General features: G+C 49.9%; 2 protein-coding genes across 2 annotated transcripts in view; one reads left to right on the top strand and one right to left on the bottom strand.

Moving 5' to 3' along the window:
• Positions 1–5,345: 5,345 nt before the first annotated feature.
• samm50l (sorting and assembly machinery component 50 homolog, like) lies at positions 5,346–15,343 on the top strand. Its single transcript, XM_069192889.1, has 15 exons — positions 5,346–5,505; positions 6,177–6,287; positions 7,853–7,954; positions 8,459–8,546; positions 8,883–8,989; positions 9,752–9,882; positions 10,889–10,976; positions 11,377–11,505; positions 12,669–12,740; positions 12,830–12,916; positions 13,225–13,295; positions 14,104–14,171; positions 14,304–14,450; positions 14,835–14,976; positions 15,179–15,343. Exons 1-15 carry the CDS (start codon positions 5,485–5,487, stop codon positions 15,222–15,224), a joined length of 1,410 nt encoding a protein of 469 aa, XP_069048990.1. The 5' UTR covers positions 5,346–5,484; the 3' UTR covers positions 15,225–15,343.
• A 1,106-nt stretch (positions 15,344–16,449) lies between these two features.
• The window catches only part of washc4 (WASH complex subunit 4), a 35,410-nt gene continuing 24,762 nt past the window's right edge, over positions 16,450–27,097 (bottom strand). The window contains exons 28-33 of the mRNA XM_069192890.1: positions 26,548–26,634; positions 26,321–26,468; positions 25,935–26,031; positions 25,423–25,619; positions 24,325–24,421; positions 16,450–19,242 (exon numbers count right to left, since the gene is read on the bottom strand). Coding sequence (XP_069048991.1) covers positions 19,184–19,242; positions 24,325–24,421; positions 25,423–25,619; positions 25,935–26,031; positions 26,321–26,468; positions 26,548–26,634 — 685 coding nt within the window. The 3' untranslated portion in view covers positions 16,450–19,183. The remainder of the gene's footprint in view (positions 19,243–24,324; positions 24,422–25,422; positions 25,620–25,934; positions 26,032–26,320; positions 26,469–26,547; positions 26,635–27,097) is intronic.

Genomic DNA, 27,097 nt, shown 5'->3' on the forward strand with positions numbered 1-27,097 from the left:
AGACTGCCCTTCCAAACCGAGCAGCCAGTCAAGGAGATTCGGGATGCAACTGTGAGGCCAGCCATGACAGCGGCTGAGACAGGAGAGCATGTCCAGGAGACAACACCATCCCAGTCACTCCAAGAGGGCTTGCATGGAAATGAAATAAAAAATCTGGCAGAGCACCTAAGTGATACTGCAAGCATGTGGCAAATGTTCTGCGGTCACACAAGATAAAATTGAAACTTTTTGGTCTTAATGCAAAGAGTAACACAAACTCAACATAATGCATCACATAGAAACGTCAGACTGCTTATGCAAATGAGCAAAAGGAATGGACAAAAATTTCACAAAGCTTCTGTGCAAAACTTGTCCCCCAAAAGAGTTGCAGCTGTGATTGCTGCCAAAGGTGTTTTCACCTGTTTGGCTCTGTGGCTCAGGATCTGCGCCTGTGGCTGGAAGGTTGCTGGTTTGTATCCCGCGGCCAGCAGAGGAATCCTACTCCACTGGGCCCCTGAGCAAGGCTCAAGGGGCGCCATATAAACGGCTGACCCTGCGCTCTGACCCCCAGCTTCTCTCTGTCTGTGTGTCTCATGGAGAGCAAGCTGGGGTCTGCAAAAAGACAAATTCCTAATGCAAGAAATTGTATCTGACCAATAAAGTGATCTCATCTCTTATCTTGATTATTGACATGTATTGTATCTTATCTTGCCCTTAAAAGTCTTAGGTTTAAGCCATGTTTAAATAAAATATTAAGTTTAAAAATGTGCATGCATCATTTTGTAATTTCACAAAATGGGACCCCATAGCAGCAATGGTGGAATATGGGAAAAAATAAAAATAGCTAGACTTGAATCCAGTTGAGTTCCACTATCAATTTAATAGAATGCAATAGCAGTATTTAATCAGTACCATTTTATTTGGGAAAATATCATTTAATGTGCTTTTTAAAATAACTTTATTAAATGTGAAAATATTTATTAATTGAAAGCAGTCCTCCCCATGACACCTGCTTGCCAGTACACTAACACATAAAATAGTGTTCAGCGTGGACTTCAGTCATATTGACCAACACTTTTTTGTGCCTTTCAACTGGAAAATAAGTGCTACTGTATGTCTGCAATGGTTTGAAAAGAAAAACAGTGTATTTAGTAGACTCTTTAAGAAAGTCCTGTTGTAACCACGGATTAAAGTTTAATAAAAAAAAACAATCAAAGTGTCTGTTTCTTCTGCAGTCACTGACCAAAATGTTTGAAAATAAACTTACAGGACATCTGACTTGCTGGGATGATTTCGACAGTAATGAATTTAATGGAAGGCTTGGGGACTCAAAGCACTTAATTAGCTCTGGATAATAGGAGCAGAGGGAATAAAGAGGGGTCCCCTGTAGTGAGCAGGATAGAAATTATACGCCCAATTGCTTCCCTTTGCAAAAAAAATGCCTGGAAAAAGAGAAGAAAACACATTCCCTTTCATGGCACTGGGAAAGAGCTCTCATGCAATCCACTCACCGGCCACAAAACAAAAAAACTACCCAGCTTTTTTAGGAGCCAGCCGAAACATTCCACATTTGGGTTGACATGCAATGAACTGTATGAGTTCCTTTTTACATCTCCGGCTGTTTAACCAGATTTTTTTCCAGTTTAATAGTCTTCTCAGCCATTCGACAAGAAAAGGGCCTGCTCTCACGACTGCGTGGATGAGAAAGGTCTTCCTCAGATGGCTCTCCTTGTCAGGAGCCCAGAGTTCTGCTCCTTTTCCTCCATTTTGAGGTGAATTTCTACCTTTTAGATCTACAGCTCTGCATATTCAGAATGTTTCCCGAGCTCTCCCAGTCTGCCATGCAGGAGAGCGGGGTCTCTGTCTGTGTCTAAGCAGGGAAGCTTAGCAGAGCTGTGAACTGTTGAGGCACAGACGATACAGCATCACTGGTTGAGCAGCATCTTCGGTGGAGCAGTTTTGAGTTCCTCTCTGGTTCGATTACTAAAGCCAGTAAAAGGTGACTCTGAGTCATCTGCTCTCCAGGCCAGGCTCCTTCACGCAGACAGAGACGAAGAGTTCAGGGATCAGTGGAAGACTGAACTGGGCACGCGGCTGTGACCTAGGAGCTGGCACGGTGCGAGCGTGCCCAGGACCCAGCCCTCCAGCTGCCACGGCCACTCGCAGGGCATTGCCATCTACATGAGGGCTCGGTCCCCAGGCAGGAGCTGGAGCTCTTTAGCCTTCCGATCGTAATGTGTCTTCTGGTCTAGACGTTTGCTCATTGCACCGGTGCATGTGACAAATAAACTGGGCTGGAATGAGGAAGAGGAGAAGCTCTGCAATGAGCAAAACCTGATTTGGATATAAAGGAACAAGTGATAGGTTTATTCCCTGCTGAAAAGAGAAGAAAGAAGTTTTCTCTCTTTTCTTTTCAGCAGGGAATAAACCTATCACTTGTTCCTTTGCAGCCTACGCATGCTGACGCAGCTCCGCACCTGATTGGGATATAGCAGTAATGTGTACTACAGTACATGCCTAACAGGACAAACAGCTGCCACCAAGTTTTCCATTCCATTTAAATGGTGAAAGATTAATTAAGATCAGTTATTAAATGCCTTAATCAAAACCTTCATCTGTGCTTTACCTTGAGAAAATAATGTAAAGGTGCTAGCTGCTTTCCCTCACTGGAACAAGGAACACGCTTAAAATCAGACAGGGTTTTGAAAATACAAGCGAAGGGTTATAATAAGACTAGCTGGCGAAGTTATTACTGTCGCTGTTGAACAATGATGTGAAGCTGTTGGCCTTAATATTCGCGAACAGTGAAGAAATGACCGGATCAGTGATGTGTCACAATCTGGTTTCATGAAAGGCAGACGTATACTGTATATGTACTAGTATACATTCCATTTTGGATTTTGTGGATTGGAGGGATCTCATGAAACATGGCACCTTGATCTAATTTGTTCATTTCTAGATAGATTTTGATATAGTAGAACTCAAAATTATTTTCAGATGCTTGGAATATTTTGGCTTTGGTCACAGTTTGGTTGTTCAGACACTTTACAAGAGATGCAACAGCTCACTGAGACTTTTCAAAGGGATTTCCCAAGGTATCCAAACAGGATACCCAATATCGCCTGTTCTGTCTTCGTTAGCACCTCAAACTTTGGCTCTTCATATCTACTGTATTATAAAAGCACTATAAAAGGTATGAATATTTCTGGTACACAAATTAAACTTTGTCACCTAGTGGATGATACTACTGTTTTCCTGAAGGACAGAAGAGCCCAGGCAAATGCTGTTGAAGGTATCCCTGTGTTTTCATCTGGTCCACGTTCATCTGTAAATATTAACAAATGTGAACTCTTTTCTCTTCTGCTTTAGATTTAGATTCTGATTTAGGAATAATTGATAACATACCTCCAAAGAAAGTGTTTGTATATCTGGATATTAATATTTGCCAAGATCATCCCTTTTAGACAAAAAAAAAAGCTTTCAGTCCTGGTTAATTAAAGATTTAACACTGACAGGTCGTGTCTTGCTGTCAGTAGCAAAGGGCTTTTCTCATTTAGTGTGTGCCTCACTCCCACTGGACATTCCTAAACACTTTTGTGATGATTTTGATCAATTACTTTATCACTTCATACGGAAGAATAAACCCCATTATGTCAAAAAACATCTTGTTATGCCCAAAAACCAAGGTGGGAAGAACATTTTAGATTTTGATACCTTAAATATAACCCTACAAAATCACTTGGGTAACAAAATTATAAACAAGCATAATATATGCTCCATTCTTCACCCCTCTGCTCTTCTTAATACCATCTTCCACGGTCTCCTCTATTGTTATTGTTGTATTGTTGTAATTATAATTGTGTCCTGTCTTGTGAAATTTTCTTATTTATTGTTGTAGTCTTCTTATTTATTGTTATTGTCATCCTGTAAAGCGCTTTGAGAAGCCACCTTTAAAGGCGCTATATAAAATAAAGTTTATTATTATTATTATAATAATAAACTTTATTTTTAAGTTTAAAAATAAAACTGATTCCCAATTTGGTCTTTCAAAAAATAGGTGACCTTGACTTTGTCTAAAATGATGTTACTAAATTTCAGACTGAGTTCTTCAACTTTCACAAGCAGGTCTTTACATATGGAATAACAAATACTTTAAGTACAAAAATAAAAGTAGATTCTTGCTGACATGGCATAATAAGATTTGGTTAGCTGGACAATGTGGACTTACTCTAAATTTTTGGAGAGATCTCAGATTCCAGTCACCCCTCGGAAGATGCCAGAGTCTTTGACACTGTCCCTGAGAAAGTGGCGAGTTTGACTCTGTCAGTTCTGACCTTCCGAGTTTTATGTATAATCTGTTCAATAATAACCACAGGAAGAATCTGTGTGAACGGTGCTTCACTCCTCCCTGTATATGCTTCTGGAGTGCAGTGTTTGAGAGTATTGTCACGGATGTCTGAAGGGCAGGCTGTGGAATGACCAGGAGGGCAGTAGAGACCCTGTGCGTAGCGGTAAAAAGGGCAACATGGGGATTAGCCCAGGCTCAGGGGGTCAGACGATGTCGGTATAGAAACCTGTGCCCTCAGGCCACAGACGTGTGGCGACCTGGTGCTAGGCGGGTCTCTGGACATCCGTACCCTCAAGCTGAGCCAGGAGCAGAGCAGACACAGGAAGTAAATAGGCAACACAACCAGACACACCAGAAAGACATGAACAATCACAGGGGACTAGGAACAGGACAGAAGCAGAGCGCCCTCTAGGAGTACAGGGAGTGACAAGTATTGACTGGAAATTAGTCTGATAACTCCTGACAGATACTGCCTTAGATTCAAACATAAAAAAGTTGATTCATGTGTGTTGTGCAAGGATGGAAATAAAACAGACACGTTTATTTATTAACTGTATGAATATAGTACAAGGTTGTTCTTTGTTATTCTTTGACTTGTACACCTTTATCTTAAGCATTTAAATGTGAATGTTAGATTTAAGGAGTTTGATATTATGTTAAACTTTGCAAGATGTAATATAGAAAAAGAACACTTTCTTATAATTAATCTATCACTAGTAATTGGTGAGCATCACAAAATGGCTACCAGCTGCTTTCGTGCTTACAAGGTGGAAATGTTATATTGCTTAAAACCCATTAAAACCTGAAAAATAACATGGAAAAAGACACAATTGATGAATCTAAAAATGTAACTTATTGTGCTTCAATTTCTAATGACCTCTAGAGGCGCATTGTTCTGTTTTTATTTTTCTTTTCTCTTTTGTTTGTACTTACTGAAGTTCAAAAATAAGGTGTTGGGCACTTTGTCCCTACAAACATGGCGTCTCCCTACACCCGCCTGCTCTGTCCAATCAGGCTGGAGAGAGGCGGGGCCTGGGGCTGTCATGGCGTCCCCCATAGGCAGGCTTCGGCTGGAAGAACCGTAGTCAGTGACTTTTTGATGGTTTCCCGTGACAGAGGATTGGAATTGACTGTAATACTGCGCGAACTGCACCAGCATGGGGACTGTCCACGCCCGGGTAAATACCTTATTCCGGGACAAGAGGATGTAGTTTTGCTGCGAGCGCGGGTATTCGGTGACCTTTGTGATCGCATCGCTCAGTGCCGGTGTAGGCCCGTGTCGCCCGCTTGCGTTTGACAAGTCAACGCTAACTGTTCTATGTGCAATTTTGCTCATCGTTGTTTCATGGCAGCATGTGCGAGCTAGATGCACCTGCCAGTAAATGCCTGCTTTAGTGTTCCTGTCGCTGTTATTTTAATTATTTTTTAAGGTTTGTTTTCTTCAGCGGATATTTAAGTGCTCTTCTATTGAAGCAGCAGATCATCACTTTATTGAATGCCCTCTATGTCGTAATGGGTTTATGAATTCAAAGCAGTAAGAGGGACAGCATTCATGAACTCTGTATATTAGACTAAACAAAACATTTCACATAAGTCCCCCCTTCCTTGCGTTTGTAGGCATGAGGACCTCTTATCTTGTGATGTGAATTGTTATTGTTTCTTGGAACTTGAAGATTCCTGGGGGGTGTCTTATTCAGCAGTTCTGACTGGGGTCCCTGATCCCCAGACTGTTTAGATACCAGAGGGAAGGCGAGTAAGGTGGCAGGTGTCTCGTGGGGCAGACGCAGGAGAGCTGCCCCTGAGCTGGAGCCTGACGGGTTTCAAGTGTTTCTCTCTCCGCCCTCCCTAGAGCCTGGACCCCCTCCCCATGGACGGCCCCGACTTCGGGCTGCAGGGGGACGACGCGGAGCTGGTGGAAGTGGAGCCCGAGACGAAGCAGGAGGTGCTGGAGAATAAAGACGTAGGTGGCCTCTGCAGAGGAGTCTGTTTGCCTCGGGCTTTTGGCCGTGTGTGTGCGGCGCCCGGCAGGGCTAGCTGAGCAGGCAGGCAGACAGGCACGCGGACACGCGGACACGCGGACACGCGGACAGGCAGACAGGCAGACAGACAGGCAGGCAGACACGCAGACAGGCAGATAGACAGGCAGACAAGCAGGCAGACACACAGACAGGCAGATAGACAGGCAGGCAGGCGGATGGATAGACGGACGGACAGACACACAGACACACGGACACACGGACAGACGGACAGACACACGGACAGACGGACAGACACACAGACACACAGACACACAGACACACAGACACACAGACAGACAGGCAGGCAGGCAGACACGCAGACAGGCAGACAGGCAGATAGACAGGCAGGCAGGCAGATGGATAGACGGACGGACAGACAGACAGACAGACACACAGACAGACAGACAGGCAGACGGCGCGGCTGGTGTCCCCGCGCCCGGAGGCGGAGGCTGTTCCCCTCCTGCGCTCAGATATTCCACGGGGCCCCGAGACCCCTGGGTGGAGCTGCAGCCCCCAGGGGCTCCCCGAGCGGCAGGTGGTTGTGTTTGTGAACCGGTGCCCCCTGGGGGCGAAGTGCAGCTCTGCAGGAGGGAGCTGTCTACACCAGCAGCTGATCCCTGGGCAGCAGCAGCTCTGCGTGTGAGAGTATGTGAGGAGGAATAAACCTCCATACCAAGGTCTCTGAAGTGTAGTGGTCTGGCCTCTAACCTCCTGGGAAAGCTACTTCTGGGAGAGGTGTCAGTGGGACCAGCAGGGGGCGCTCACCCTGTGGTCCATGTGGGTCCTAATGCCCCAGTATAGTGACGGGGACACTATACTGTAAACAGGCGTCGTCCTTCAGATGAGACGTAAAACCGAGGTCCTGACTCTCTGTGGTCATTAAAAATCCCAGGGCGTTTCTTGAAAAGAGTAGGGGTGTAACCCTGGTGTCCTCTCCTCCTGTTCTCCCTGAGTGTCGATGACTCTTTATCAGCTGCTCTCTTTTGTTCTCCCACGCGTTGCGTACCTGCCGGTTCCCCTCTCTCCCTCACACCTGAACAAGGCTCCGCAGCTCCTCTTGCCCTGTCGGCGGGGAATGGTCCCTAACCTGCTCCCTGCTCGAGCTCCTCCTGGGCTCGACGGCCAGCGTCTGCAGTCCAGTCGAGTCCGTAGACTTGTGGTGAGGGCCGGCCGGATACCTCTCCCGTCTCCAGTGACGCTCCCCGGGCTCCACGTTTCAATGCGTTTCTCCTTTTACTGCAAAAAGGAGAGAAGAGGGTTTGTTCACACTGCACTGAAAGGAAGTGTAAGGGTATATGGTCTTCTGCTGAGAGATGGTCGTTTCAGGACTGTGCAGTAAGCATGTGTTGAGAGCCAGGTGTGGAAGTGGAGTCAGTCTGTCATTCTCCTGGTGTGGAAGTGGAGTCCTGTATAACTCTCCAGGTGTAGGAAATGAAGACAGTAACTCTCCTGAGAGCCAGGTGTGCAAGCAGCGTCAGTGTGTAACTCTGGGTTCTCTCTTTGTCAGGTCGTCGTGCAGCGTGTTCACATCGATGGCTTGGGGAGAACTAAAGAGGACCTCCTTGGATACGAGATCGCCGATGTCTTTGGTGCCAGGAACCTCATCGATGTGGGTACCAGCCCTGAGAGAGCTGGCCTGTTCTATTCCATTCGGTTCAGTTCAAAATACTTTATTCATCCCAGTGGGGGGCAATTTAAATAAAGGCAATTTCTCTTGCACTGTGATCCCCAGTCAGTGATAGTTGACAATTCCTGCTTCTAGCATGCTCAGTGAATCATGTTGCCTTGTTGCCTCCCCCCTAAACCAGCCAGACCAGCTGCGTGACAGGAGCCTCAGAACTGGACGCACAGTGAAAAGCAGCTGCAGGTTTTGTCCTGTTGTTTCTATTAACCCGGGATGCCCAGCCTTTCAAGCCTGTGCTCCAGCACAGCCATTAACCCAGTGGAGAGCAGCTCATTAAGTAACTAGCGATCAATTAGGTGTTTAAATTATTGGAAGACTCAAACTTCAGCAGTGGCCTGGGATCCGCATTCCAGAGTGGTGCTCCAGCCCTGACCCCTGACCCCTGACTCCCGACCCCTGGTGATGTGTGATGGTGTGTGCTTGCTGCAGGTCATGAAGAAATCCCATGAGGCCCGGGAGAAGCTGCTGCGCTTGGGGATCTTCCGACAAGTGGAGGTTGTGATCGACACCTCTGAAGGTACCCCTTGCTGCGGAGCATGTACTTACCAGGGCAGAAGAGGCTCCTCTGGTTCGGACGTGCTCGTTCTCTCCCGAATGTTAATTATACAGAAGCTTCAGGGAGTCCAGACTGTACAAGACCAGAGTAGAATTTAGGCAGGGGCACCCCCCTCATCTTGTGGACAGCACCATGTGACCGTGGGTCGTACTGCTTAAAACTGTTCCTAAAGAAAATTTAGCTCATTGTAAAAGACCTGGATACTCATCTTTCTGATTTGATTTAGACTCAGCAGCTCCGACTGCAGAAAAGCTGCCAGCCTCTGTATTTCGAGTGAATGCCAGTGCTTCGTTGCAGGAGAGGATGCCCTGCCCAATGGGTTAGACGTCACATTTGAAGTAACAGAGCTGAGAAGGCTCACTGGGAGCTACAACACTATGGTGGGCAACAATGAAGGCAGCATGGTAAGTATCTCTACCCAGAGAGAGTTCCAGGGACCGCTAACAGCTGCACCCTGGTGCATACAGCTTAAAAAACACCATCTGTGCTACTGTAAACTCACACTCTTTTCTCCTGAGGACACAATTTTCAACTTAATTCTCTGGTCCAGTTCCTTTTTTACATTCATGGCATTGATAATCGGTTAGAAGTGGGGAATTGGGATTGGAACACTGGAATTGAACCCAACCCTGGGAATGTCTCTGTGGAACTGCATCCTGTGTTAAGACCAGGAGGCACTTACACAGAGGGTGGTGGGTGTCTGGAACAAGCTGATTTCTTGAGATCCTTTAGGAAAGTGATGAATGAGAGACTTGGGTCAATTTTTTAACTAGCATCTAAATGACCAGTTTGGACCGAAAGCCTTCCTCTTTTTAGTGTTTTAGAAAAGTGTATTTGAAATAAATGCCGAAAGGTACTAAATTCTTCATGTTGAACTCATACTTCAGTTCTCAATGTTTTATACATCATGAGCTGCTGTGTAGCTTAAACTCATGTAAACTAATTTCAGACAGGACAGGGTGAGGGTTGTGCAGTTTGTGAGATGTAAAAGCTGAGAAGTTTTGCTGGAGGCTCAGGCTCCAGTTTGGTAAAGTCCAGCAGTGCTCGTGTGTCTATCGATGACAACAAGCAGAAGTAGGGATTCCAGTGTGGTGCTGAAGGTTGAGAACAACGTGGCCGTGCATGTTGTGTCTCACTGTAATGTGCTAATTGTTTATTTCTTTAAGGTACTTGGGCTTAAACTGCCCAACCTGTTTGGCCGAGCTGAAAAACTGACCTTCCAGTTCTCGTACGGCACCAAGGAGACCTCCTACGGGCTGTCGTTCTTCAAACCTCAGCCTGGGCAGTTCGAACGCAAGTGAGCCTTTGATTGAGACAGTGGCTTTTTGAGCTATTTAATCTCGGGTCAATAAGCTCCTGACGGCCAACCGGGCGAGATCGAGCGGATGGTCTCCTCTTCTTCCTCTCGCCTCCAGCCTTACTGGCCTAAGAAGGGATTGATCATTATGGGGGGAGTCTTCTGTGAAAAAGAGAGTAGTAGGATGTGTGACCGTCATTAGAAGCCTGCTTTGCACCAGGTTGCAAATGCTGTCCCATTGCCCTGTTCCCTGGTCTCTAGATTCCACCCATCAGAGCTCAATCTACAAATGTTCCTAGGAGCTCAAGCCTGACAAGTAGGGCATCCTTGGCACAGCAGGTCCCATTCATAGCTTGCAACAAAGCTGTTGATGCATGAGTGGCATGAGGACGGATGTGTGTTGTCCCTTGTGCTGTCACTTTGTGTCACATCCTGCTGGGCCCCCAGGAGACTACAGGACTTGATCAGTCAGGCTCCCGTCAGTCAATACAAGAGGAGTCCTGTAGCATCTAGTTACTCCTAAGCAGGTCCTCCTATTGGGATCTCGCCATTGAAGGGAGAAACAACGAAATCTGTACATTTGCGCCACACTTCTTGATCCATGATCTGCATAAAACCTCAGTAAAGACAACCTGGCTCCACTGCGGGTAGGCCAACCTGAAGTGTTGTTCTAACACACTGAATGCACAAAGGTGGTTCTTTTGATCAATCCATTTTACTTTCTCGATGTACATCAGGCTTGGCATTCAACTGGTTAAATCACCTCCTCACCTGTGCATGAATGACAAATCAATTAAAATGGTTCCAAAAACATTTCTTCAATATTCCATATTTATATGGAATATTGTATTTCATTAAAACTGCATGCATAAATAGGAGTTATTTTGGATGATCAGTATATTAAGGCAGTTATCCATAATGCTGGAGTCTGGTGATGTGGTGTGACAGTTTGCGGGAAGTGGGGAGGAATGATATTGTGTTTCACCTGGTGGTTTTCTTTCTGCAGCTTCTCTCTCAACCTGTACAAGGTGACGGGCCAGTTTCCCTGGAGCTCCCTCCGAGAGACCGACCGAGGCATCTCCACAGAGATCAATGTAAGCAGGAATGTCTGTCTTCACCTCCTGCACTTCACAGCAGAATGTGATCTGGAACAAAAGCTACACTGACTCGTTTCATTTTGTTTATCTTACTGTTACATAAAGATTACAGTTGTAACCTGGGGGGAAAATGATCATTGGCGATTTGATTTTCCCTTTTGGTTTCTGCTAGCAGCAAAAAGATACAGTTTCATTGTAGAGGAGTGCTGATTTTTTTTAAAAACAAATTAAAAGAGTAGAGAAATGCAGTGGTGCATCTGCAGGGGCACAGGGCCTGGGCTTGTGTGGGGCTCATGGGAGCTCGTGGCAGCTCGTGGGGGTGGATGTGGGGCTCATGGGGCTCGAGTCCTGGCCTGATGGTCTGACCGTGCTGCGCTGTGCTGTCTTGCACTTGCAGTTCCCCATCTGGAGGACCAACCACAGCCTGAAGTGGGAGGGGGTGTGGAGAGAGCTGGGCTGCCTGGCTCGCACGGCCTCCTTCGCTGTCCGAGAGGAAAGTGGCCACTCGCTCAAGTCATCCCTCTCGGTAAGCAGCTCCTGCTCCGCTGCCGGCTGGGCTTCGGGCGGGACAGCGGACACCGTGAAACAGAGAGAGAGCACAAGAGAGACAGGTCCTCTCTGAGCAGGGCTGACAGCTGAACCTACACGTTGAACATTAGTGCTCAGTTCTCAGAGCGGGCATCTTGCACGTTTGTTAATGAATTGTCAGAACAAAATAATCTGGAAACTCTACTTGATTTGTTTCTCGTATGCAGAAATCATACAAGCTGCGTTTTTGTGGTTAATTTCTTAAAACATGTACCTCTACACTGGTGTGCTGTACCCCTGTTGTCCGCTAGTAGAGTTCGGGGCAGAAGAAGCTGATCGGATGCTAAGAGGAGGAGTACTGATGAGTGCAAATGTTTATTTGTTGTGAAACGTCTCGTGAGTGTGTAGTTTTATGAAGCAGGTTACGATCACTGTGCTCCGTTTCATTGTGTGTAACATCTCTACCTCAGCAGCGTGTTATAATAATAATAATAATAATAATAATAATAATTGCTTACACTTATATAGCGCTTTTCTGGACACTCCACTCAAAGCGCTTTACAGGTAATGGGGTCTCCCCTCCACCACCACCAATGTGCAGCCCCACCTGGATGATGCGACGGCAGCCATAGTGCACCAGAACACTCACCACACATCAGCTATTAGTGGAGAGGAGAGCAGAGAGTAATGAAGCCAATTCATAGATGGGGATTATTAGGAGGCCATGATTGGTTAGGGCCAATGGGAAATTTGGTTACACCCCTACTCTTTTCGAGAAGCGCCCTGGGATTTTTAATGACCACAGAGAGTCAGGACCTCGGTTTTACGTCTCATCCGAAGGACGGCACCTGTTTACAGTATAGTGTCCCCGTCACTATACTGGGGCATTAGGACCCACATGAGCCGCAGGGTGAGCGCCCCCTGCTGGCCCCACTAACACCTCTTCCAGCAGCAACCATAGCTTTCCCAGGAGGTCTCCCATCCAGGTACTGACCAGGCTCACACCTGCTGGGCTTCAGTGGGCTGCCAGCGGTGAGTTGCAGGGTGATATGGCTGCTGGCCAGGCTGTGGATATTTCTGACAATGTGAGAAGTGTGTGACGCTGGGGTGGAATCGTGGTTCAGATGAGCGGGAGCAGTAACCGAGCTGCTCTTCCCTCAGCACGCCATGGTCATCGACACCAGGAACTCGGCCATCCTGCCCAGGAGAGGTGCCTTCCTGAAGATTAACCAGGTGAGCGAGGAGCCTCCTGTGCACCACACGTCACTCACTGGCTCAGGCTGGCTCTCGCGAGGGCTGACCTGTGCTGGGGTTCGTTGCAGGAGCTGGCTGGCTACACGGGGGGAGACGCCAGCTTCCTGAAAGAAGATTTCGAGATCCAGCTGAACAAGCGTCTTTTCTGGGACTCGGTAAGTCCTTGCTCTCCTCCTGGCAAGCTCCCCAGCAGGGGGATTTCAGTCTCTTGTGTGGTCTGACGTACCTTATTGCCATCGTCTGTTTTCTTGCTGAATAGCTAAAGAGTTTGTGTATATGAGTAGCTTGACCAACTTTGAAAGGGTCTGCAGACCACTACCGATTGTTAATGTGATGCATCTGCAAGAAATCCACTTCAGAATGCGCAGCTGCGTTTGCCACCAGCCCTCGGGTCTGTGGTGCCAGCGACGTTCTGTTTGCTATGTAGGACACTGTCCTTGTTCCTGTGCTCTGCCTCCCCCAGGTGCTGTCTGCCTCGCTGTGGGGCGGCCTGCTGGTGCCGCTGGGAGACCAGCCCTCCTGTATCGCCGACAGGTACGATCAGTTCTCTGATCACCCTGCGTTATTGATAATAATAATAATAATAATAATAATTGCTTACACTTATATAGTGCTTTTCTGGACACTCCACTCAAAGAGCTTTACAGGTAATGGGGACTCCCCTCCACCACCACCAATGTGCAGCCCCACCTGGAAGATGCGACGGCAGCCATAGTGCGCCAGAACGCTCCCCACACACCAGCTCTCAGTGGGGAGGAGAGCAGAGTAATGAAGCCAGTTCATAGAGGGGGATTATTAGGAGGCCATGATTGGGAAAGGCCAGGGGGAAAATTTGGTCAGGACGCCGGGGTTACACCCCTACTCTTTTCGAGAAACGCCCTGGGATTTTTAATGACCACAGAGAGTCAGGACCTCGGTTTTACGTCTCATCCAAAGGACGGTGCCTGTTTACAGTATAGTGTCCCCGTCACTACACTGGGGCATTAGGACTGACACAGACCACAGGGTGAGCACCCCCTGCTGGCCCCACTAACACCTCTTCCAGCAGCAGCCTTAGTTTGCTAAGTGATACCCACTGTGATACCCACTGTGATACCCACTGCCCTGGGTGGGGAGCCAACCCTTCATGAGCCTGTGTGAAGTCTCCTCAGTGTCAGGAAGACTAAAATAATGTTGAACTCCCTCCATTCCCTTTGTGCATCATCTGTTACTATCAGGCCATGGCTTCTAGCTTCTGTATGTAGTTTGTTTTTTTAAATATTGCTTTTGTTCTTCCAGTTACCATCCGTACAGAAACTACAAATGTAGTACAGTTATACAATTATTTCTGCACCCTCGTTAGGTTTTATTTGGGTGGCCCGACCAGTGTGCGAGGGTTCAGCATGTACAGCATCGGACCGCAGAGTGAGGGTGAGTTTCAGGAGCACCTGAGTATCTGGGAACCACACAGGCCTCGGAGCTCGAGAGCCGCACAGCCTGAGAACACACTAATGTTAAGTGACGCACAGGAAACGGAAGGCAACAGAAGCGCTTGTTTTCCAGGTGACTACCTGGGGGGGGAGGCGTACTGGGCTGGGGGGGTTCACCTTTACACCCCTCTGCCCTTCCGCCCGGGACGTGGTGGCTTTGGGGACCTCTTCAGAACCCACTTCTTCCTCAACGCGGGGAACCTGTGCAACCTCAACTACGGTGAGCGTCGGCCCTGAGACTCGTTCCTTTCCCGGACGGTGTGTTCTGTCTTTTGGTCATGTAGCCACACTAACAAGAATACGGGAAAGTTTAATAATCACGGCACCAAGTACCCACCCAGGGTAGCAGCCCTCCCATGTCGGGAAAATTTGGGGACTCTTAAGCGTCGGTCAAAAAATAAAAATAAATGGGTATGGAGAAAGCAGATCAGCAAAAATAATTCCAAGAGAGTTAAATAAAGATGTTTGATCAATTTTAAAATATAAATACTGTTCAGGGTTTGTGCCAGTTTTTCATTGGCTGTCAAATGTTCTGTCACGGACGTCCCTGCGTCGTCTGCTCTCGCGCTCTAACGTTTCCGACCTGCGGTGTGCCCCCTGGCAGGCGAAGGGCCGCGCGCTCATCTGCAGAGGCTGGCCGAGTGCATCCGCTGGTCCTACGGCGCGGGGATAGTGCTGAGGCTGGGCAACATTGCCAGGCTGGAGCTGAACTACTGTGTGCCCATGGGAGCTCAGAGCGGAGACAGGTACGGTCCTGGCCGTGTGCATTTTCAGCTTGGCTTGATGCCCGGGCCACCCTTTAAAGGAAGCCCCCATCTCGGCCAGGGGTCCTAACTGTATGTCCAGCACCCCCACGTGCCCCTGTGTAACCCCAGCAGATTATCCCAGCCTAGCGTCCCAGCTGCTCCCACACAGGGTTCTAACACCGAGATCCGCTTGTATTTGCAGGATATGCGACGGAGTCCAGTTCGGTGCAGGAATCCGGTTCCTGTAAGGCTCTTCCCTCCTGTTCTGCGACACTCACCTCCTCCTCTGTACCGCTGTGTGTTAGGGTCAGCTGTTCCAATCCTGGACATCGAAGTTTATTAAAAAATAAAAATAATCCCAATCCCACCCTGGTCCACGAAATCACTCTGCTTCCTATGGGTCCGTCATTCAGAGCATCTTGGATGGAAGCAGAAGTTAGTTTCTAACCTTGGCATTTGTCGAACGGGAGTCGATCACATGAAATTCTTTGCTGCTCATACGTAACCAACGAGCACACTCGCAGGACACACACCAGGAAGAGTCCACCGAATAAGATGCCGTTATGATGAGCAGACAGCATCTTTACCTAAAAAATACTCTGGTAAAAACTTTCTGATCATACACTGCAGTCATTTAAAAATACCCTAAAATATTAAAGTTTACTATGATAAATCACAAAGTATAGTCTCATATACCACTGCTAAACTCCCTAATTATGGTACTGATTCTACAAATTAAGCACCAGCGTTTCACATTTAAAGCTATCATTTCATACTGACTAGTGTAAGCAGAAGATACTGTCTTGATATAATTCATATTAATATATATCAATTATACTCAAACTATGGGAACGTTGACTACTTTATCCTTCAATGACACATTATTTCACATATTGTTACAGTGAATACAATGTATTTTGCATACAGATATAAGTAGACATATATAGGTAAAAGTAGACAAGGATTAAATATACAAACTGATGGTTTACTGAAATTAAGGAAGCACTATGTGTGTAAGCAGTCTCCTTACATAAATTTATAAAAACACACCATATGAATTTAAATTATTTTACAGTGTCATTACCTACAAAGTTGTAGTAGTTGAGCATTGCTTTACCTGGGGAGTTTCTGTAAACCTTATACATGGAGAATTGCGATGGGTAGTGCCCGATCTTGCCCCCTGCAGTGGACTGGCCTCCTACCTGTGTAGGGCTCTGCTTTGCTTCCTGCAGTGGATTGGTGTCGTGTGTCGTGCCCTGCCTTGCTACCTGCAGTGGACTGGTGTCCAACCTCTGTAGTGCCCTGCCTTGGTGCCTGCAGTGGACTGGCATCCTACCCCGTGTACAGTCCTGCTTTTCTCTCTGGGCTTCCAGGTTTGGGTCAGAGACCACCCCTAACCTGCCAATGAGATCCATGATCATTGGCTTTAGATATCAGACTATATGGGACAGACATGAGACTCCACACTACAGGTGACTTTAAAAAAAATGTTTTTATTATTCATATCCATGTACATCACATTAATGACTCTGTGCTTAGGCATATATTAAATTTACATAAAGGCAGTTTATAAAAGAAGGGTAAAACCAGGAATGTACACAAGATGTAAACTGGTAAAATGACCCCACATGGTGGTGAAATCATTCTTTCTCCCTGCAGATACAAAAATGTCATTACTGAAGATTCGAATAGTGTTTGTCCCGATCATCACTTATTTTAAGACATTCAGGCCGATGGTGGCAGAGACTGCAGAATCGGAGGGGAGAATCACCTCTCTGGATTTGTAACACAACTGCTTTAATCTATTGTCTTAAAGGTTTTTCCCCCCCACAAGAGACAGTGGGGTTTTGTACTGTAAGACTGTAGAATTGGTTTAAGTACAGTATTACTAAAACATGTTGGAAGTAGTGATTATTAGTAAGGAGAAGTTGAGGGGTTCAAATCCTGGTTTGCACACAGCTGTTGTACACTCGAGCAAAGCACTTCACTCGGACTGCGCCAGTAAAACACCCAGCAGTGTACAAATCTGGTACAGATCTAAGATCTGCGCTGTAGAGGACAACAGCAAGCACATAAAGCAATATGAAAGTCAGTGTAGATTATAATTGATTGCGCTTTCCTAGGTTGCAGGCTGTCAGGAAACACACAAGAAAGGTACAAACCATGTTGGGAGCTCCCTGGAATACATTTCCTAGATTATCTTGATTATTTTCTATTTGGTCATTAAATGTGCATGAATTAAAACAAAATCAACAAGAACGCTGGTGCTAAAATGGGTTTCACTTTATACAAAAAAACCCCATAAAAAACAAGGTCTACTTTCTCAGGCTTCCTCACAGATATTAAGTGTGAGGATAGTTTAGTATAACAAGTGTGTTAAGCTAAAGAACATAATTCAAAACATTAGAGTTAAGTGCCCTACTTGCAGGACAGAATCCAAAATTAATTCTGCAGAACACAAAAGCTGAAATGGAAAAAACAGGCACTTCTTTACACAAAGGGTTGTGGGAGTCTGGAACAAACTTCCCAGCCATGTGTGTCCCTAGATATGATCATCTGGATAATTTCGAGAAACAGATGAGCGAGATCTTTGGATCCAAGAGCTACTAGCAATTAAATAAGTGCAATGGACCCCAATGCCCTTGTTTATCCTTCGTGTTCCTGAACTTTGCCTTCTAACATCCACAGCCTTGCACTTCCAGGTCTCAGAAGTTATTTTATACCCATTTGCGTTTAAATAAAATTAGACGGTTTAAGATCCTCATGATCAAACATGCTGTCAGTTTAACATTCGGGCTCTCATATCAACCTCGCTGCCTTACTTCTGACTCCTAACCCAACCTAATGTACGATAACAATGGCAGAAACACCTGCGGAGCTCCACCTGTTCCAGATCACAAGCTAGTGGCCCGACCAATGAAGAGCTCTCCCAGGCCTCTAGCAGTACTGAAAAGGCAGGTTCAATGGAAGACTGAAGGAACTTGGCATTTTTAAATACACAGCAACGGACAGATGCCCAACAGGAGAAGACATCACGTCTCTCCCTTGTAGAAACCAAAAACCAGAGACCATAATAATGCTGCCATGACCTCCAGACGCTCTACTGTAGACTACCTTCGAAACACACAGACATGTCACAATTGAAAAAGTTGCACATGGGTTCACACAGCATTTTCTGACTTGGTCCTGGGAACTAACAGTTGTACTTTTTTTCTAGGTTGGAGATCTTAAGCTACTCGTGAAACATAAGAGTTAAAAAGAGTTAAAAAGGTACCCTCCCACATCTTTAGGAACTGAAAACAAAGAGCTCAAATTAAACCCAATACTGGGCCTATTAAGGCTCTAGTATGTAACTGAGGGCTCAGGTGGATCAAACACTGGCTGATGTGGGGATCCACGACTGGGAACTTGTTCAAGGGAAGGCTTTGAGAAGCCGTCGTTCAAACTAACTCTCTAAGCACTCCGTGAGGAATGTCTTGTTTTCTATATCCTTGGAAAACTGCGTAAGCGCATTTACTAACAGTGTCAGTGTGGTGAATTAGCTACAACAGTCCTGTCTTCTGTCCTACTGGGAGTAAGAACAGCCTCTCAGCTTGTTCAGTGCTACGTACAAACTCAACTAGATCAACAGGCTTCACTCAAAACACAATCTATCCACGTGTCTGTATCACAGACAAAACTGCAGAACCAGAATCGAAACGCTAGATTGAGCAGCCTTCGCGGCCTCCCTGTCAAAACAGAACAATTAAAGTAAAACGTGGAGGAAAAGCACAAGAGCAACTCAAGATTTATTAAAAGCAGAAGGAAAGTCAGAACTGTTGTGTTTGCAGAGGGGAAATTCGGGAGTATTACTGGAAGGAGGTGATGTACAGTTACATGCAGCAGGAAGCAGGGGGCAGTGTGGAGATGTTACCCACAATTCTGCACGTTCTGCTGGGTCACAGCTCCCCCGGCTGGGACTAGGGGAGAGTGCAGCAGTGGCTGCTGGGAACCCTTTTCCTGTCAGCTTGTTGACCTCCAGATCCTCTTGTTCTTAGCACCTGATGGCCAACACCCCTCCACTCCCTCCACAGAGACGCCGCACAACAGCTGCCCTCACTCGGCCTCTCCTCCCAGGCGAGCTGGTGTACGAGCTGCAGCTCGGTTCGGTTCTGTCATGCAGTCCAGTTCCGGTTCTGTGTTCGGCCTGCTGCCTGGGCCGCCCGTGTCACTTCATGGCAGGGTTAGCAGACGAAGAGTCGCCGTTGGCTGCCTTGGAGCCTTCATCTGAGACAGACACACACGAGTCAGCGCTGCCACGCGGCTGCCTCCGACAGCCCAACCCTCGCCGAGAAAGGAGAGGTAACAACAAGTCCTGCTTGGTCTGTGTGTGTGTGGGGATGTGCAGCTCTCTCTGCTGCGACAGTGGTGTGTGTGTGTGTGGGGTGTGCAGCTCTCTCTGCTGTGACAGTGGTGTGTGTGTGGGGGTGTGCAGCTCTCTCTGCTGCGACAGTGGTGTGTGTGTGTTGGGTGTGCACCTCTCTCTGCTGTGACAGTGGTGTGTGTGTGGGGGTGTGCAGCTCTCTCTGCTGCGACAGTGGTGTGTGTGTGTTGGGTGTGCACCTCTCTCTGCTGTGACAGTGGTGTGTGTGTGGGGGTGTGCAGCTCTCTCTGCTGCGACAGTGGTGTGTGTGTGTGGGGTGTGCAGCTCTCTCTGCTGTGACAGTGGTGTGTGTGTGGGGGTGTGCAGCTCTCTCTGCTGCGACAGTGTTGTGTGTGTGTTGGGTGTGCACCTCTCTCTGCTGTGACAGTGGTGTGTGTGTGTGTGTGGGGTGTGCAGCTCTCTCTGCTGTGACAGTGGTGTGTGTGTGTGTGGGGTGTGCACCTCTCTCTGCTGTGACAGTGGTGTGTGTGTGTGGGGGTGTGTAGCTCTCTCTGCTGTGACAGTGGTGTGGGGGTGTGTGTGTGGGGTGTGCAGCTCTCTCTGCTGCGACTGGTGTGTGTGTGTGTGTGGGGGTGTGCAGCTCTCTCTGCTGCGACAGTGGTGTGTGTGTGTGTGTGGGGTGTGCAGCTCTCTCTGCTGCGACAGTGGTGTGTGTGTGTGGGGTGTGCAGCTCTCTCTGCTGCGACAGTGGTGTGTGTGTGTGTGGGGTGTGCAGCTCTCTCTGCTGTGACAGTGGTGTGTGTGTGTGTGGGGGTGTGCAGCTCTCTCTGCTGCGACAGTGGTGTGTGTGTGTGTGGGGTGTGCAGTTCTCTCTGCTGCGACAGTGGTGTGTGTGTGTGTGTGGGGGTGTGCAGCTCTCTCTGCTGTGACAGTGGTGTGTGTGTGTGGGGGTGTGCAGCTCTCTCTGCTGCGACAGTGGTGTGTGTGTGTGTGTGGGGTGTGCAGCTCTCTCTGCTGTGACAGTGGTGTGTGTGTGTGTGGGGGTGTGCAGCTCTCTGCTGCGACAGTGGTGTGTGTGTGTGTGGGGTGTGCAGCTCTCTCTGCTGCGACAGTGGTGTGTGTGTGTGTGTGGGGTGTGCAGCTCTCTCTGCTGCGACAGTGGTGTGTGTGTGTGGGGTGTGCAGCTCTCTCTGCTGCGACAGTGGTGTGTGTGTGTGGGGTGTGCAGCTCTCTCTGCTGCGACAGTGGTGTGTGTGTGTGTGTGGGGTGTGCAGCTCTCTCTGCTGCGACAGTGGTGTGTGTGTGTGAGGTGTGCAGCTCTCTCTGCTGCGACAGTGGTGTGTGTGTGTGAGGTGTGCAGCTCTCTCTGCTGCGACAGTGGTGTGTGTGTGTGTGGGGTGTGCAGCTCTCTCTGCTGCGACAGTGGTGTGTGTGTGTGTGTGGGGTGTGCAGCTCTCTCTGCTGTGACAGTGGTGTGTGTGTGTGGGGTGTGCAGCTCTCTCTGCTGTGACAGTGGTGTGTGTGTGTGTGTGGGCTGTGCAGCTCTCTCTGCTGTGACAGTGGTGTGTGTGTGTGGGGTGTGCAGCTCTCTCTGCTGTGACAGTGGTGTGTGTGTGTGTGGGGTGTGCAGCTCTCTCTGCTGCGACAGTGGTGTGTGTGTGTAGGGTGTGCAGCTCTCTCTGCTGTGACAGTGGTGTGTGTGTGTGTGGGGTGTGCAGCTCTCTCTGCTGTGACAGTGGTGTGTGTGTGTGTGGGGTGTGCAGCTCTCTCTGCTGCGACAGTGGTGTGTGTGTGTGTGTGGGGTGTGCAGCTCTCTCTGCTGTGACAGTGGTGTGTGTGTGTGTGGGGGTGTGCAGCTCTCTCTGCTGCGACAGTGGTGTGGGGGTGTGTGTGTGGGGTGTGCAGCTCTCTCTGCTGTGACAGTGGTGTGTGTGTGTGTGGGGTGTGCAGCTCTCTCTGCTGCGGCAGTGGTGTGGGGGTGTGTGTGTGGGGTGTGCAGCTCTCTCTGCTGCGACAGTGGTGTGTGTGTGTGTGTGGGGTGTGCAGCTCTCTCTGCTGCGACAGTGGTGTGTGTGTGTGTGGGGTGTGCAGCTCTCTCTGCTGCGACAGTGGTGTGTGTGTGTGGGGTGTGCAGCTCTCTCTGCTGTGACAGTGGTGTGTGTGTGTGTGTGGGGTGTGCAGCTCTCTCTGCTGCGACAGTGGTGTGTGTGTGTGTGTGGGGTGTGCAGCTCTCTCTGCTGCGACAGTGGTGTGTGTGTGTGTGGGGGTGTGCAGCTCTCTCTGCTGTGACAGTGGTGTGTGTGTGTGGGGTGTGCAGCTCTCTCTGCTGTGACAGTGGTGTGTGTGTGTGTGTGGGGTGTGCAGCTCTCTCTGCTGCGACAGTGGTGTGTGTGTGTGGGGGTGTGCAGCTCTCTCTGCTGTGACAGTGGTGTGTGTGTGTGTGTGGGGGTGTGCAGCTCTCTCTGCTGTGACAGTGGTGTGTGTGTGTGTGTGGGGTGTGCAGCTCTCTCTGCTGCGACAGTGGTGTGTGTGTGGGGTGTGCAGCTCTCTCTGCTGTGACAGTGGTGTGTGTGTGTGTGTGGGGTGTGCAGCTCTCTCTGCTGCGACAGTGGTGTGTGTGTGTGGGGTGTGCAGCTCTCTCTGCTGCGACAGTGGTGTGTGTGTGTGGGGTGTGCAGCTCTCTCTGCTGTGACAGTGGTGTGTGTGTGTGGGGTGTGCAGCTCTCTCTGCTGTGACAGTGGTGTGTGTGTGTGTGTGGGGTGTGCACCTCTCTCTGCTGCGACAGTGGTGTGTGTGTGGGGTGTGCAGCTCTCTCTGCTGTGACAGTGGTGTGTGTGTGTGTGGGTGTGTAGCTCTCTCTGCTGCGACAGTGGTGTGTGTGTGTGTGTGTGGGGTGTGCAGCTCTCTCTGCTGCGACAGTGGTGTGTGTGTGTGTGTGGGGTGTGCAGCTCTCTCTGCTGTGACAGTGGTGTGTGTGTGTGTGTGGGGTGTGCAGCTCTCTCTGCTGTGACAGTGGTGTGTGTGTGTGGGGTGTGCAGCTCTCTCTGCTGTGACAGTGGTGTGTGTGTGTAGGGTGTGCAGCTCTCTCTGCTGCGACAGTGGTGTGTGTGTGTGGGGTGTGCAGCTCTCTCTGCTGCGACAGTGGTGTGTGTGTGTGTGTGGGGTGTGCAGCTCTCTCTGCTGTGACAGTGTTGTGTGTGTGTGTGGTGTGCAGCTCTCTCTGCTGCGACAGTGGTGTGTGTGTGTGAGGTGTGCAGCTCTCTCTGCTGCGACAGTGGTGTGTGTGTGTGTGTGGGGTGTGCAGCTCTCTCTGCTGCGACAGTGGTGTGTGTGTGTGTGTGGGGTGTGCAGCTCTCTCTGCTGTGACAGTGGTGTGTGTGTGTGTGTGTGTGGGGTGTGCAGCTCTCTCTGCTGCGACAGTGGTGTGTGTGTGTGTGTGGGGTGTGCAGCTCTCTCTGCTGTGACAGTGGTGTGTGTGTGTGTGTGGGGTGTGCAGCTCTCTCTGCTGCGACAGTGGTGTGTGTGTGTGTGTGGGGTGTGCAGCTCTCTCTGCTGCGACAGTGGTGTGTGTGTGTGGGGTGTGCAGCTCTCTCTGCTGTGACAGTGGTGTGTGTGTGTGTGGGGTGTGCAGCTCTCTCTGCTGCGACAGTGGTGTGTGTGTGTGTGTGGGGTGTGCAGCTCTCTCTGCTGCGACAGTGGTGTGTGTGTGTGTGTGGGGTGTGCAGCTCTCTCTGCTGCGACAGTGGTGTGTGTGTGTGTGTGGGGTGTGCAGCTCTCTCTGCTGTGACAGTGGTGTGTGTGTGTGTGTGGGGTGTGCAGCTCTCTCTGCTGCGACAGTGGTGTGTGTGTGTGTGTGGGGTGTGCAGCTCTCTCTGCTGCGACAGTGGTGTGTGTGTGTGGGGTGTGCAGCTCTCTCTGCTGTGACAGTGGTGTGTGTGTGTGTGGGTGTGTAGCTCTCTCTGCTGTGACAGTGGTGTGTGTGTGTGTGGGGTGTGCAGCTCTCTCTGCTGCGACAGTGGTGTGTGTGTGTGGGGGTGTGCAGCTCTCTCTGCTGCGACAGTGGTGTGTGTGTGTGTGTGGGGTGTGCAGCTCTCTCTGCTGTGACAGTGGTGTGTGTGTGTGTGGGGTGTGCAGCTCTCTCTGCTGTGACAGTGGTGTGTGTGTGTAGGGTGTGCAGCTCTCTCTGCTGCGACAGTGGTGTGTGTGTGTGGGGTGTGCAGCTCTCTCTGCTGCGACAGTGGTGTGTGTGTGTGTGTGGGGTGTGCAGCTCTCTCTGCTGTGACAGTGTTGTGTGTGTGTGTGGTGTGCAGCTCTCTCTGCTGCGACAGTGGTGTGTGTGTGTGAGGTGTGCAGCTCTCTCTGCTGCGACAGTGGTGTGTGTGTGTGTGTGGGGTGTGCAGCTCTCTCTGCTGCGACAGTGGTGTGTGTGTGTGTGTGGGGTGTGCAGCTCTCTCTGCTGCGACAGTGGTGTGTGTGTGTGTGTGGGGTGTGCAGCTCTCTCTGCTGTGACAGTGGTGTGTGTGTGTGTGTGGGGTGTGCAGCTCTCTCTGCTGCGACAGTGGTGTGTGTGTGTGTGTGGGGTGTGCAGCTCTCTCTGCTGCGACAGTGGTGTGTGTGTGTGGGGTGTGCAGCTCTCTCTGCTGTGACAGTGGTGTGTGTGTGTGTGGGGTGTGCAGCTCTCTCTGCTGCGACAGTGGTGTGTGTGTGTGTGTGGGGGTGTGCAGCTCTCTCTGCTGCGACAGTGGTGTGTGTGTGTGTGTGTGTGTGGGGTGTGCAGCTCTCTCTGCTGCGACAGTGGTGTGTGTGTGTGTGTGGGGTGTGCAGGAGTACCCTCAGTCCTGGATTCGGGTTCTAGTACACTGTGCTCAGCCTAGAGCTGGAGGAGCTTCCACCTTCCTAGTGCTGTGAGGCTGCTCACTCACCGCACCCCCACCCGGGGGACACCGCTGCGCCCGGGACTCTGGGACAGACAGTGCTGGACTCACCTTTGTCCTTCTTCTCCAGGTTCTCCTCTGCAGCTGTTTTGTCGGCACGGAAGAAAATCCTGGCACTGCTCAGAGAGAAGTACAGCAGCTCGAACTCCTGCAATAACAGTACTTGCATTCATATACAGTAGAGTCTCGATTATCCAACGTTTTGTTTTATCCGACAAAGCCAGTCAACATGCTATATACTGTACTGTGCGCATGCTTCATACTGTAGGGCCCTCGCCGGACCCTCGCCGGACCCTCGCCGGACCCTCGCCGGACCCTCGCCGGACCGCCTTGTGTGCGCATAGCTAAGAAGAGGGTGCAGCTGCTAGAGAGCCACAGTATTTCGCCCAATCCCACGCTGCTCTGTCTCTCAGTGCGTCCCATACTGCCCCTGACGCACTGTAGCTGCGCGGGCTCGTTCGCGCCCGTGGTTTATTTTCGCCCTGCACATACAGTGATTGCGTTTTGTCTTTCCTGTTGTATTTTCCCTTAATGTAGTTGTATTCTAGAAGCACGCCCAGCGAGAGGGGAAGAAAGGAGCTCTCTCAATCGGGATCAGTCGCAGCGAAGGGGGTCCAGGCTCTCGGAGCGGCACGAGCCGAGGAGACTGCTACCGATGTCGTCACGAAGACGCTGGCGAGACCAGGAAGGACCGCAAGAAAGAGCGGCACATCTGGGAAACAGATTCCAAACTCTCGGTTTTTTAACAATAACTAACAATAGTTCTGTACTCAGTTATTTTAGTGTGACAGTAGATTAATAGACCAGATTTCATACCTCTACTGCACTTCCATTAATCTATGATTTGTCTACTCAGTTTCCACATGATCCGACATTTTCGATTATCCGACATACTATCGGTCCCCGTTTGGTTCGGATAATCATGACTCTACTGTTCAGTACATTCACATATTCTCTGCACCCTCCAATGGCCAGTAGGAGGGGGGCTGGTTCCCCCCCCCCACCGAGGGACCGCCGCAGGACCGCTCCTCCCACAGCCCAGCGTCCCCTGTGACTGTCACGATACTGCGGCACTGGACTGGGAATTCTGTTTGATCCCTGAGATCAGAGCTGCTGGCCTGATCTCCTGGAGCGGACCGGTCCCGTTACCTGCAGGTACACGTCCAGCCGCTTCTGCGTCAGGTTCATGGTCTGCATCAGCTTCTCGTCTTGGCTGGTGGCCTGGACGTGCTGCTCCTTGACGACAGCGTTCATCTCCTTCAGGTACTTCTCGCGCACCGCCTGGAACCAGTGCAGCGAGTCGAACTCCTGGTACTGATCCAGCAGCTTCAGGATGTAGGCCACACCTGCACAGCACACACACAGGGGAGCTCCGTCAGTACGGGGGGGTCTGAAAGCTCAGACTATTCCACAGCTGCGTGGTTCCAAAATCGACAGGACGGCAGTGGAGAACCAGCGGGCGCAGACAGAACCATCACGGCCCTCCAGCAACATGACGAGATCCGCAACACCAGGAACAGTGTAACTCCGTAGCTCTCCGCCTTAGGAGTCCTTTTCTGGAAACTCCGCTTGCTGGGAGCTGGGTTCGACACACCGAATTCAGAGCACAGCCTCCCCGCAGTGGAGCAGCCCCTGTGCCGGGCCAGCTGCCCCTCCCTCACCCATGGCGAAGCCGTCGTCTGTGAAGGCCGCCCCCACTTTGTTCTTCTTGTTCAGCTTCTCCTTGCAGCTGATGGAATGTTCTGCAAAGTTCACCGCCTGCAAGAGAGGGGAGGCGGCAGCAGTTCATGTCATCTCCCACGACTCGCCCTGCTTCTCCAGCCAACGGCCGCGCAGGAAAGACACCGACGCGCTACAGCCTTCTCAGACGAGCACGCCGATCCTCCGAGCCCCGTCTTCAGAAATTACTAAATAACATTTCACCTGAACTAACTGTTTCTTTTTCATATAATGGTTCTCACATCTGCAGTGACTAAAATCTTAACTGGCTTCAGCCCTGTGCTTGAACAGGGCGGGTTCAATGAGCGCTGAGCAGCCCTGCCCGTACCAGCGGAGGCACGATCATGTAGAAGTTCCGCAGGTGCATGTTCTTCGTGCTGCGGAACTCCGGCGCGAAGACGTCCACCAGCATCTTGAAGTACTCCGTCCCCTCGGCCGAATTGCTGGTCAGGTCTCCGAGCACCGAGTCCAGCTGCCTAGAAGACAGACGCACGCGGGTCAGAGCCGTGTCGCGGGCAGGGAGGCACGGCACCGGCAGCGCGGTCTCCTCGTTACCTGGCGGACTTCTGGGTCTCCCCCGACAGCCCCTCTTCCTTCACCAGCTCCTCAAAGTTCACAATGTCTTCCAGGTCCGGGACAAACCTGCCGAGCACACGAGGACACGAGGCTTCCTCAGTCACTAAATATCACCCCCCCGAGTCCGAACGAGTCCAGGACACCAGCAGGCAAAGAGGGATTCTCTCTCCCAGAATAGCCCATTCCTCACAAACACCACTGACCACCTTTCAAAAACCATCACATCATCAGTGAGGTGGACAGGTGTGGTAATGAGGGGAGAGACAGTGAGGTGGACAGGTGTGGTAATGAGGGGAGAGACAGTGAGGTGGACAGGTGTGGTAATGAGGGGAGAGACAGTGAGGTGGACAGGTGTGGTAATGAGGGGAGAGACAGTGAGGTGGACAGGTGTGGTAATGAGGGGAGAGACAGTGAGGTGGACAGGTGTGGTAATGAGGGGAGAGACAGTGAGGTGGACAGCTGTGGTAATGAGGGGAGAGACAGTGAGGTGGACAGGTGTGGTAATGAGGGGAGAGACAGTGAGGTGGAC

The sequence above is a fragment of the Lepisosteus oculatus genome, chromosome 7 (assembly GCF_040954835.1).
Source record: "Lepisosteus oculatus isolate fLepOcu1 chromosome 7, fLepOcu1.hap2, whole genome shotgun sequence".
NCBI lineage: Eukaryota > Metazoa > Chordata > Actinopteri > Semionotiformes > Lepisosteidae > Lepisosteus > Lepisosteus oculatus.

Coding starts and splice junctions, on each gene's coding strand:
- samm50l (XM_069192889.1), top strand. CDS start 5,485: ATGGGGACTGTCCACGCCCGG. Junction 6,288..7,852: donor AGGTGCTGGAGAATAAAGAC/GTAGGTGGCCTC, acceptor TCTCTTTGTCAG/GTCGTCGTGCAGCGTGTTCA. Junction 14,977..15,178: donor GGAGCTCAGAGCGGAGACAG/GTACGGTCCTGG, acceptor TTGTATTTGCAG/GATATGCGACGGAGTCCAGT.